General features: G+C 40.1%; 1 protein-coding gene across 5 annotated transcripts in view; it reads right to left on the bottom strand.

Moving 5' to 3' along the window:
• Positions 1-12,067, bottom strand: part of LOC108966369 — a 90,602-nt gene that overhangs the window by 21,705 nt on the left and 56,830 nt on the right. For all 5 annotated transcript variants that reach the window (XM_018929220.1, XM_018929222.1, XM_018929221.1 and 2 more), the window contains exon 4: positions 3,176-3,379. In XM_018929220.1, the coding sequence (XP_018784765.1) occupies positions 3,176-3,379 (204 nt within the window). The remainder of the gene's footprint in view (positions 1-3,175; positions 3,380-12,067) is intronic.

Genomic DNA, 12,067 nt, shown 5'->3' with positions numbered 1-12,067 from the left:
TAGTAATTATGACGCTGTCGATGGGTGACAAAAGAAAGGGCTAAAGAGCGTAATTTTATTACTCTGTTGAGCGAAGTTGGAAAGCGAATGGCTTTTCGGGCTTAACGGTAGATTTCGATGTCAATAAAGAGGCTGTGAAACAAAAGTGTGAACATTCTGGAGTTTGCATTTCACTCGTTTAAGACAATTCGATGTTTGAGAGGGAGTACGGAGGGATAAATATTTCGAAATTGAAAAGTAAGAGTACCAAGCAGCTTTTTTAGAAAGCCTTTGAAGCTCTTAAAATATCGTATACAATCAAAATTCTAACATTTTTCAGGAGCTGAGCTTTGATCTTAGACCTGTTGAATCTTAGAAGAAATTTTTCAAACCTAAGTCAGTGCTTTTGAGAGCACGAAAACGAACTAGTTTCATGCTGATATATCTGAACTTGATATATCTGCAAAGCTAATACGACTATGTAAGACGACGTTGAGCAACACCAAAAACTCTAACAGGATCGGAAAGAACCTTCCCGAGGCGTGTGACAAGGAGACTCCCTATCAAAATCCAACGATGAATAACTCTTGCCAACAAATGCTACTTCGAACAAAATAGGAAATTGAGAAGTAAAGTCCTCTCTCAATGAACAAAAATCAATTGCTACATGGTGCAGACTATGACAACATCTAAAGAATCGGCGTTACGAGTTTTCGAGAGAAATGTTCTGCAGAAGATTTATGGTCCTTTGCGCGTTGGCCACAGAGAATATCACATTCGATGTAACGATGAACGCTATGAGATATACGATACCATTGACATAAGTCAGAGAATCAAGAGAGCGGCTACGCTCCGAATATATGAAAACACCCCAGCTCTGAGAGTATTCGTCGCGCTACCCGCCGTTGGAAGCAGAGGAAGACCTCCACTTAATTGGAAAGACTAAGTGGAAAAGGAGCTGTCTGCACTTGGAGTCTCCAATCAGCGTCAAACAACGAAAACGAAGTACCACTAGCGCACTAATGTAAACTCGGTTTTAACCACGTAAACGATATCACGCCAATGAAGAAGAAGAAGTAAATTTATTTTTAGGGAACCAGAGCTTTTCTCTCTGATAATACCAATGCTTAATCACTGTTTCTTTAACTTTTTCGATGTTATTTTCATTACAAAAAATATTGACCTCTCACGGGACAAGTTTTTAATAAATTCATGATCTTCGCTGAATGCTTTTTGCGACTCAAATACTTTTGTTCATGATAAAATAGATTCCCAAAAGTCCTTCGGAGATATTTTCAATGACTTCGTAGCCGCCAAATTTCATGCAAACTCGTTGTGCAGCGAACAATGAAGTGACGAATCAAACAGTGAACTGGCACACAACTGATACCCAAAAGTTTAATTAATTACTCTCTTGTATTTTTATACGTCACAACTAAAACTTGTTTACAGAAAATGTCTAAGAAATCGAATAGAGTTCTCACACATCGACTACAAAAGTGGTGAATCGAATGCGCCTAATTCAAAACAGCTAACACATTTTGTAGATGAAATTTCACCGAACTGCGCCCCCTAAAGGCAAATTTCAATTCGAAATCCGCACAAAATCAGCCTCAAATGTTTCGTAAATGAGTTTTAATGATTTACTTAGCCGATGACTTTGTTTGCCTATTTTATGGTAATTTAATACTTTGCGACACGCCAGCGCCTTGAGCGATTTTTCATGCGAAGCCAATTGTGTTGCTGTAGAGCCTTGGTAGGCCGGTAGGTTGTTACGTCGGCAAGCCACTTTAAATATTGGCCGCATAATGCCTTTCAAAGCAAGCTCGATGACAACAAAGTGGCAGTCGTGGAGCCGCATATCTATTTGTTGTATGCAAAGTATCCCCTCGGCGTTGGGAAGCAACAGTTTTACCAGCAACAACAAGTGATTTCACGCTTTTTTGCCGCTGGCATCAACAAATCCCTGACATGATACAGTGAAAGCGGATAACCGACTGCTGATTGGCGTGAAATTTTCTCTGAACAACCAAAAACGAGCATTGAAAAGTGCTGTTAAATTGACGGGTTTGAAATGAATACTAAGCTTGGCATTAAAGCTTTCAACAGTGAAAGCTATAAATGTATATATATAAAGAACCTAGGATTATGCTATAACACTGTGGATAATACAAGTCATCAATTCTTTAGCTAGTCCATTAATGTAAGGTTATGTACGAAGTTATCTATCAGAAGATCCAGAAATCAGCCGGTTATATATAAAAGAACTTCAGATGAGAGTTGAAAAAGTTGACAGTAGCAAGTTAGAACTCCGGGATAGTATCTCTTGCAGTTAAGTCTGCTAGAAAACCACACTTGGGCTTCTTGTTCCCTGAGCAATGGGAGCTCATCGACTACGACCGCAGAAAAGTTTTAAGATCATTCAGATCATTTGTTTTTAAAGCCAGGGTTCATGCCATTAAGAGAGAATTAGATCTACTGCTCTGGAGCGTGACCTCTTTCAGAGAAGTAACGAAGAGAATAACCCGGCGTTGGAGGCTAGTTGAAAAATCCCTATTTTCGATATCAACTACACCGAGTAACATCGTAGTATGATATAATAGATGCTAGGCCACAGCGGAATCGAAGGTAGATTTCAAATTCTAGTTTTGCGTTCTACTGCGGCATAAATGGGTTTCGCGACCAACAGCGGGCTAGCATTAGTTCTTGTAGTATCGATCCAAAGTGGATCATAAGAGGTCTAGTAAGCTCTACAACCTTTAGAATAAGATTAGCCTTTCCTCATTGTAGGGGTTCAGTAACGTTGTTAGTCTTACCGGAAACCAGCCGCTTGAAAGAAGCGTGGGGAAAACCTATAACAATTTCATTCTTGATTGTCCTACGTTTGCGAAATCTAAGCTTAAACACATGAGAGCTCACACTTTTTGGTAGCTCGATGAGCTTTGCCGACTTCACAAACAGCTGTATATATAGAGAAAGCGTTTTCCCGCCTTCATAAACAGTATTCGAACCTAACCTAAACATAACCTCTTAATTGGGTAATCACCAATACCAGCAACAGTGTCAATAATGCTGGTCAAAAATGTCTCTCTGAACAGATTTACTACCGATTCTGCAGCTCTTTAATCTCGTACATCTTTCTTTCACAATACACTACATCAAACCTCTATATATGTACATATATGTATGTATTTACCTGGAAACTTAAACGGCAGTCCACCCATCAACGGATCACCGGGTCCGAAACGCTGCGGTCCGAAGGCAAACGGATGAAAACCCGGATGACGCACCTTGGAGCGTGGCTCGCGCGGGCCATCCACCGTCACCTTGATCGCCTTGTTGTAGGTGGCGATCTGTATGGGATTGGTCGATATCACAATGCTCAGAGTGAAGCTTTTGCCTGCAAATGAGAATGAATTCGCGTTCGCATCAATGGAAGAGAGCTAATTTTTGGTATATTCAACTTAAAACTAATTAATTAAAAGCGCGCATGGATAGTGTTGCATGAATTATGTGCCAGAAATTGCCGTAGCTGTAAAAATGTAAGCGTTAGAATTTACAGCGCGCGAAATAACCATTCAACGCCGCCATAAATTGTGTAACCGCACGGCGCACCGACAGCCGCGCGGCCAAACTGGAACGCTTTTCCTGCTAAAATTACACTACGCGCCGCATTTATTATAACTTGCTGTGCATGTGGGTGGGTGTGTGTATGTGTAGGTATGTGGATGTATATATGCAATTCTTCGACAAAATCTAAACAAAGCGCGCGTTGCTGCATTTGTTGCAAGTTATAGGTAATGTGCCACCTATGTGAGTATATGGAGTTGATACTAGTGGTGGTCGATAAATCAGCGGATTTTGAGAGATTTTGAAGGCTCACTGGCAGGTCAATTTCAAGTCCATAATGTGATTTCTTCAGGAACTTCTCTAGACCAGTCTGAGACGGTGCCAGCTAGGAACGGTAGTGATATCAAACACATATGGCCCAAATATGACAAGACAAGAAGTAAGAACTTATTAAATAGATCCAGGAAAAATATATTCATATAAACTTACAGCCACCATAATGGGATATTGGCCATTTGGCAAACACGCATCAAAAATCGGAACGCCGGATAGCAATATTTGCCGCTGAAAACTCTGAGTTAGGAAACGGTTGTACACTTTCTGTGCGGATGCCCAGCTCTATCACAAACCTCGAATTTCTATCCACAAAAAGATGAACGGAGATACACAGTCTCATTGATAGCACCAAATAATTTGAATTATGGCTCTTAAAATTGTTGGAATAATCTGAAGACCGATTTTTCGAATAACCGATTTGTAACCGTTCCGTATCCGGTTTGTACCCTTTAGTATGAATACTAACCGATTGATACCACTCAAATTACCGAAACATTCCACCCTATATATTGTGGAAGTTGTTACTCTTCGAATCGTCCACAACGAACGATTAACCGGAAAGTCGCAAATGAGCCAAAAACCAAGAACGTCACCCTCGATATCAGTATAACTCTTGCCAACAGATGCTATTTCGGGCTGCGTAAGCAATTGAAAGGTAAAGTTCTCACCTAACGAAGAACGAGCAAACTCTACAAGTCCCTCATCATACCCATCCTCCTATATGGTGGCATGGACGATGACAACAGCTGCTGAGTCGGTGGGACGAATTTTTGAGAGAAAGTTTCTGCGGAAGGTTGATGGTCCTTTGCGCATTGGCCGCGGCGTATACCGCAATCGATGGAACGTGAGATAAACGATAACATTGAAATAATTCAACGAAATATAGACAGCGGCTACGCTGGCTGGGTCATGCCGACCGAATGGCTGATAATACTCCAGCTCTGAGAGTATTCGACACAGTACCCCGTTGGAGAGATCAGGTGGAGAAAGACACTTGGAACCTCCAATTGGCGCTGCCTACGCTATTAGAGAATAAGAAGAAGATGCCCCACAGTTTTTGTGATATCGATCTGGAATTTTGCACATGCCCTCTTCTCCCTAAAAAGCGGCCCTTTTTTCCACTCTACCAAAATGCGGCCATACAAACTGATCCACCAAACTCAAGTCCTTGTATGTAAAACTTTTTCACTTGATATCTCTACGAAATTTGGCATGGATCATTTAGCAAGCAATGCCACTTTTCAGTGCTTCGCTGGAATTTCTAACAGAAACCGTTTCTTTGGAATTTAGAGAACTTGAAAAACTATATTCGGGTATCGGAAAGGAATATTTTAGAGCTGGAAAATTTCATACCTTCATCTAGACAATCGGACATGAAAATATAAACATACCACAGTCCTTTTTTACCGTTGCCAGTTCTACAAGCGACTGACATACCTGTCACCTCAACGAAGTTCTCTGAATGAACCAACCTATACTTATCGATATTCAAAAACCGTGCAGAACTCTAGCGACCTTGAAAATGGTCGACTTCTGAGAGATGGAAATTTTCCACAAAGTCAAGCTGATAAGTGAACGAAAGTCAAAAATGTAGTGAAGGGACAAGAAAACTGTCTCACATGGCTTGAGCTTCAACTTCTTGCTGAAAATATACCAGCTTCATGAATTTAGATGTAAAAGCTTCGCTCATTCAGGGTGCAGGAGGTATAATATGCAATGCCATATTTCAAAACCTATGAATATGGATCAAGTTAAGATATATATGAGAAGCTCAACTCTCAATAAAGCCCATAATTAGAGAAGCTTAGGAACACTTGCTTAAAGTCCAAGCTGAAAAGCTAAGAACTAGTTCTGGATCATGAATCAACCGAGACAATTTCAGTGAAAATATATATTATATGTATCTTACGCCAAACACCGATTTTTGCAACCGAAAAAACACTAACTAATCGACTTGCCCTCTGTTTGATATTCGCACACACACACAAATATCTGCCAGTGCGTTCTCGCCACGTTTGGGGGCATCCATAACGCATTCCCGTATGCATGGCGCAACACAATTATTTTATGAATTTATGGATTTTCTATGCGCGTTCACTCCGGACACCCACCTCCGCCCCCGCACACACCACCTGACACGATTGCAAATTTGTGCTAAGCAAAAGCATACAGCTAATAAAAGCGCCGATGCCTCGGCACAGCGTTGACGCCTGCAACACATTTGGTTGCGCGCAATGAACTTGCAAAATCATTAAATTAACCCCAAACATAAAACGCGAAATATGCACAAGCCATGCCGCCAACACACACCACCCCCCGCCTAGCCACACCTGCAGCATAGCGCGCCACATTGAAACCGAAACTGAATTGTGCCGAAGGAGACAATGTGGCAGTCATGCAAACCCGTCAGCACACACACACACACACACTTGCACACACCCGTTCCGCTGCTCATATAAAATGCTGAAATTTTTGCAACCGAAAATGAAGACATAAAATTTTCAAATGTTTCGAAATTCCGTTGATTTCCCTTTTATTTGCGGCAATTTGTGGCGCGCACATGCACACACATACATAATACACACCACTACAGGCGCATAGTCTCATTTCGCACGCACACGCAAACAGCGCGTTTGCGAATTGCAATGCCGGAAATGCTGAAGTGTGACTAAGGAATCCAGCGCCGAGCCAAACGCACCGTTATAAAGGCACACATACACGCAGCTTTGCAGACGCACGGACGCAATGACAGCCCCGCCAGTTGCCCAGCCAAAACTGGTGGATATCATAGTCATATAGTACATAAATACATACCGTTAAATATGTGTGTGTGTGTGGCCCTGCATTTGTATTACTCGCGCACTTATCGACCCAGCCCTCGACCGAAAATCACATTGCGCTATTGTTTTCGCAGATATGAATCTGAAAAATTCATAAACTGCACTCCATCCACCTGGCGCCCTCGCAACCAGCGCCCGTCCTAACAACCGTTGCTTCAGCGTTCAACATGCACTGTCATACTTCGGGTGCATTGCATGCTCTCTCGCACCCGATGCCAATGTGTCTGGTTGGCTTGTCAATTATGCAAGCCAACATCTTTATTGGCTGGAGTTGAATTCTTGCTGCATGTTGTGGGTGGTTATTAGGATTCATTCAACGCGGTTTGGCATTTGACGACTTTCTTTAAAGCTTTCAACGAACTTAATAAAAGTTTATACTTAATACTATTTGGTCTCTAAGGAAACATGATGCAGTTCACTATTTACATACAACAAGGGTTGACCTTGTCATGCTTGTAAGTTTTGGAAAGTTTTTGACTTACGAACAGCAACCAAATGTACTACTCAGGTTTCGACTTCGTCAGTTAGCCACCATAGCCACTCTCATAAATATCACATATATCATACTATCATTGAATCTAGAGGGGACATGTTTATTATTAAATTTTTTCAGACTTATTGGAAATGTGAGATAAAAAGTTCTTTAAAGCGAAACTAATATGACATCTCTCATTTATGGTATACTTTGCAAGAATGAATATTTCTAGGTTACTATGTTGTCTGTGGACTTCAAACTACTTGCCCGTTTGATTTCAAATTTGTAGCTAACATTTACTCTCCCTAGAGAGTTTTTTACGGCTACACTTTAGTTTGTAATCTCAACATGTTCCCGAGATAGCCGTAGATCTCGAGATACATACGTAGTTCGAGTAAAATCGAGTAGTCCATATTTGAATAAAATAAAACCAAACATAATACAAAATGGGCATCAAACGACAAGTGCTTTCAAAGTCTGTAATATGACATTTTTTTAAGTAGAGTTGCCACTTTTTCAAAATATAAAACAGAAAAAGCAAAATATGTAACATATATAACATTTACAGCAAATTATGAGGAAAATCATTCATTTAGCAGAGTTTTTATTTGTCAATACTGCAAAACTATACAAAATCTTTTAAAATTCTTGGGAAATCTGAAGCATCTTAAAAAAGTTTCGGTAACATCGTACGCACATTACTAAAGAGATTCTTAAAAGGAAAGCTAACAAAGATGTGATAGGTAGGAATTATTCAGAGAACTCTAAAGGCCTCCTCTATGCCTAGAACATCCGCTTGGTAGACACTGGCTGTGTTTGGTTGACGGAAAAAGGGAGCGATATCAAGACTTTTTAAGTAGAGATTGAGATAGTATGGGCCTCCCCTACTAAATCTCTTCTCTATCAACGTCTGGAGAGTTTTCTCACCTGGAAGTGTATCCTTTCCTTAAGCAAAACTCTTTTCGGTGGTTTCGGCAACCAACAGATAACCTCATTTAAAGACTATTCCAAGTCTTAAAAGATACGACAATTTCTTCAAATCATTGGCAAACAAAAAAAGAGAGACATCGTATATGTCTAAGGTTCTATCGAGAGTATTGTGTGTTAATGTGGCTTCAAAATCAACAACTGACCAAATGTTCATCATGCGCCAATTCTTGTTAGTTAGTTCTGCTCCCTCCAAGTTAGACAAAGAGCGAAGAAACTGGGTCTGGTAGTGAACGAGGGCAAGACGAAATATCTCCTGTTGGCAAGGAAACGGTCGTGGCATTCTCGACTTGGTTCTCACGTCACCGTTTTCATAACTTCGAAGTCGAAGATAATGTTGTCTACCTTGGAAACAATATTAATAACTCTTGCCAACATGTGCTGCTTCGGACTGAGCAGACAATTGAGAAGGAACAAACACCAAACTCTACAAGTCACTCATCAACAAACACTCTAGCTCTGAGATCTCCAGGCGAAGGACCTAGCTACACTTGGCATCTCCAAACGGCGCCAAACAACACCCAAAAGGAAGAACGACTGGCGCGCTGTTTTAAACTCAGCTATAAGCGCGCAAACGGTGTCTACGCCACTAAAGAAGAAGAAATGTGTCACCAAGTTATTGGCCATGCCATAAGACTTAGCATCGCCTAAAAGATTCCAAATCGAAATTCATTCCTCCCACAAATATGTATATCCCACTTTCATCTTCTTAACCTCATTCGAAGAACACACGCTTTGGTAATAAAATTAAGTTAAACGAAGTCGAAAAACTCGCACATTAAATGCGACATTGACCAAAGACAAGCGGAGACATAACAGAAACCATAGCAACAACACTCAGCAACATACCTACACCACTGACGTAGATCAAATAAATGAAGCAAGCAAGAGGCTAACCCACAGCAGCAACAAAACTGAAATGAAATGAAACTTTTTTAATTATGCAACGCTAAAGACAACTGCCGACGCCAAGGAGGACGCCAACAAGCACATAAAGTGCGGGAATGAGAGGGAGAGCGGAAGTGATGCTGCATTGCGAGCTACTGATAAACGGAGACGAAGACACAGCAAGCGACATGGCAAGGCAGGGAAATTCGCAAATAAATCTGTCGCCATTTTTAAGCCAAGACATTAAAGCGTAAACAAGGCATGAACAACGAGACTACACACACACACACACACACACAAGCCAACACATTTAGAGAGGAGAGAGAAAAAGAGGGTGGTAAGCTTATGCTGGCGGTAGTGCAAATGAGCAGCAGCAGGCTGGCCACAGCGCCCAAAAGGCGGCAAAGAACTTTCGCTAATAAGACTAAAACCCGCCGAGGCGAAGAGGGAGGGAAAGGGGGGGTGAAGAAAGCAGCAAACAGTGGCAGCAGCGAAGTGACAAAATGCAGGAATGCGCGGAGTGAGAACCGGCCGCGGCAAATATATGCACAGCTATATAACTGTAATTATGCATGTGTATGTGTGTGTATGTAAGCACACCCCACCACCCTTTGGATTTAACAGACATTTATTTTAACAAAGCGCAAATTATCACCACTTTGCTAAGGCGACAACGGCAACAACAACAACAACAACAACAGCCACAATTAAAATGCCAGCAACAGTCGAAACAACGACAACAACAAAAATAATTATTTCCATTTAAGACTTTTAAAACAAAGTTGAAACATTCGCCATGAGCAGCGAAGGCTGGCGGCTTTTTCACTTTGCACGCTAATGAAAATGAATGTTGGAGCGTTCCCGTCTGCTGCCATTGCTAAGATACTTTCTGGTTGTTGCTGTAGGTGTAGGCAATTTGCAACGCATTGTTTGCGCCCGTTAACTTAGTTTTGCCGTAGCAACTCTGACATCTCGCCAGCCACTTCTTTCAATTCCAATTGCTGTTAGTTGTGTTGTTGTTGCTCTTGTTGTTGTTTGTTTGTTTTTAGCGGTAGCTGACGTAATTTGACATTAAACAAGTCTGAGGCTGACAACAAAATGACATTTTAAATATATACAACAACAAACAAAGCAGCGCTAATGGCGCCTAAGAGCGCAAGCAACGTTGAAAGCTGCGCCGCCTGCCTCCTGCGGCCGTGCACCGTTTGCACTGTAGCCGTCACCTGTTGTTGGTGGTGCGTCAAACGTGTTACCAAAAAGCAAAACAAAATCACTCAACTAAAAGTGCAAGGCATTTCGCAATTTTAACACTTTGAAGCCTGTGCGTTTTGATGCCCTCCGTGTGGCATGTACTCCTGACCTTGCCACAACTACGCTTTATTTGTGCCTTCCGTGGAGGCTTTACTCAAAAAGCCGTTTTACGCGAAAAGAGTTGAAATTTCAAAAAGCATTTATACTAAGCACCTTCTAATGTTTTTGTTGTTGTGGGTGGTGTTTTTCTAACGCTTAGCGCTCGCCATTGCTTTTGACAGTTGTGACAGGCGACTCATTTGTTGTTGTTGAGGGCTTCAAAAAAGCATGTGTGGAATGAAGTTGGGAGAGCACAAGTTTGATGGGGTTCGTACAAATTAGTGTGGCAAGCGCAGAAAGGAAGAATTTTTCGAAAATTTATGTAGGCAGTTCAAATACAGTATACTAGGGGCTCTCACCACTAAATACACTGTATTATTGTCTTATCAACCAATAAGTAGATATATACTCACTTAATTTAGACATCAGACTAGCATTGAAATTTAAAAGCAGGTAAGTAAAGACCTTTCAGATATTTTCTTCAATAGGTTAACAGTCACTTTAACGCGCGGTTAGCTAAATTTACGCATCAGACTAACATTGAATATTGGAAATAGTTATAGATAAAGATATTTTAGTAAATTTTCCAAATTACTTTTTAACCGCTACTTTAACCTGCGGTTAATTAAATGTTACCCTCATGCAATATTGACTTTTGGAAGTAATTATAAACAAAAGCCTGTGAGATAATTTCCTCAGTGAATTTTTAACCCTAACTTTAACCATCGGTTAGGAAATTTAACAAGTTAAATGTAAGCATCATACTAGTGTTGAATTATGGAAGTAATTATAAATAAATAAATGCTTGTACTATAATTTTCTCAATACCTTCTTAACCGCCATTTTAATCTACGGTTAGTTAAATTTAAACATCAGTTTAACTATGTAGTTATAAATAAAGTCCCTTCAGATAATTTTTCCAATAAATTTCTTAAAAGCCACTTTAATCTGCGGTTTGTTAAATGCAATCTTCATATTTTAACTAAATTTTGAAAGTAGTTATAAATAAAAACTTTCCCTAAAATTTTCTCAATATGTTTTTAACCGTCACTTTATCCAGCGGTTAGTTAAAAATAAAAATCAGACTAACATTGAATATTGGAAACAGTTACAAATAACGATCCTTCAGATAATTTTCTCAATAAGTTTTTAACCATCACTTTAACCTGCGGTTAGTTAAATGTAAGCTTCATACGAGCATTGAATTTTGGAATAAAAGCTTTTATTATAATTTTCTCAATATGTTTTTAACCGCGAGTTTAGCTCATAAGTCATTGACATTGAATTTTGGAGGTAGCTATAGGCTTTCAGATATTTATCCCAATAATTTTTTAACCAACACTTTAACTTGCAGTTAATTAAATGGATTTTCATCAGCCTTGATTTTTCTCTAATTGGTTTAAAAGATGGAAGACATTTTTCAAAATCTATTTTTGATTTAGTGAACAGTACAGTGAGCAGAAATTTGTCTATTGGGTCCATAACTGTTTCATTATTTTTTCATGTAGTTTGTCCAGAGATGAAGAATCCTGATTACTATGCCTTATTGTTCCGAAATTCCAAAAAATCTATACATTTCGACAACTCTAAACCTAAACAACAAACCAAATCAGCGCTAAAGCCGAATATCTACAACGCCAAA

Source organism: Bactrocera latifrons, unplaced genomic scaffold (genome assembly GCF_001853355.1).
Source record: "Bactrocera latifrons isolate USDA-ARS-PBARC rearing strain unplaced genomic scaffold, ASM185335v1 scaffold_16, whole genome shotgun sequence".
Lineage (NCBI taxonomy): Eukaryota > Metazoa > Arthropoda > Insecta > Diptera > Tephritidae > Bactrocera > Bactrocera latifrons.
This window is presented reverse-complemented; position numbering and strand designations above follow the sequence as displayed.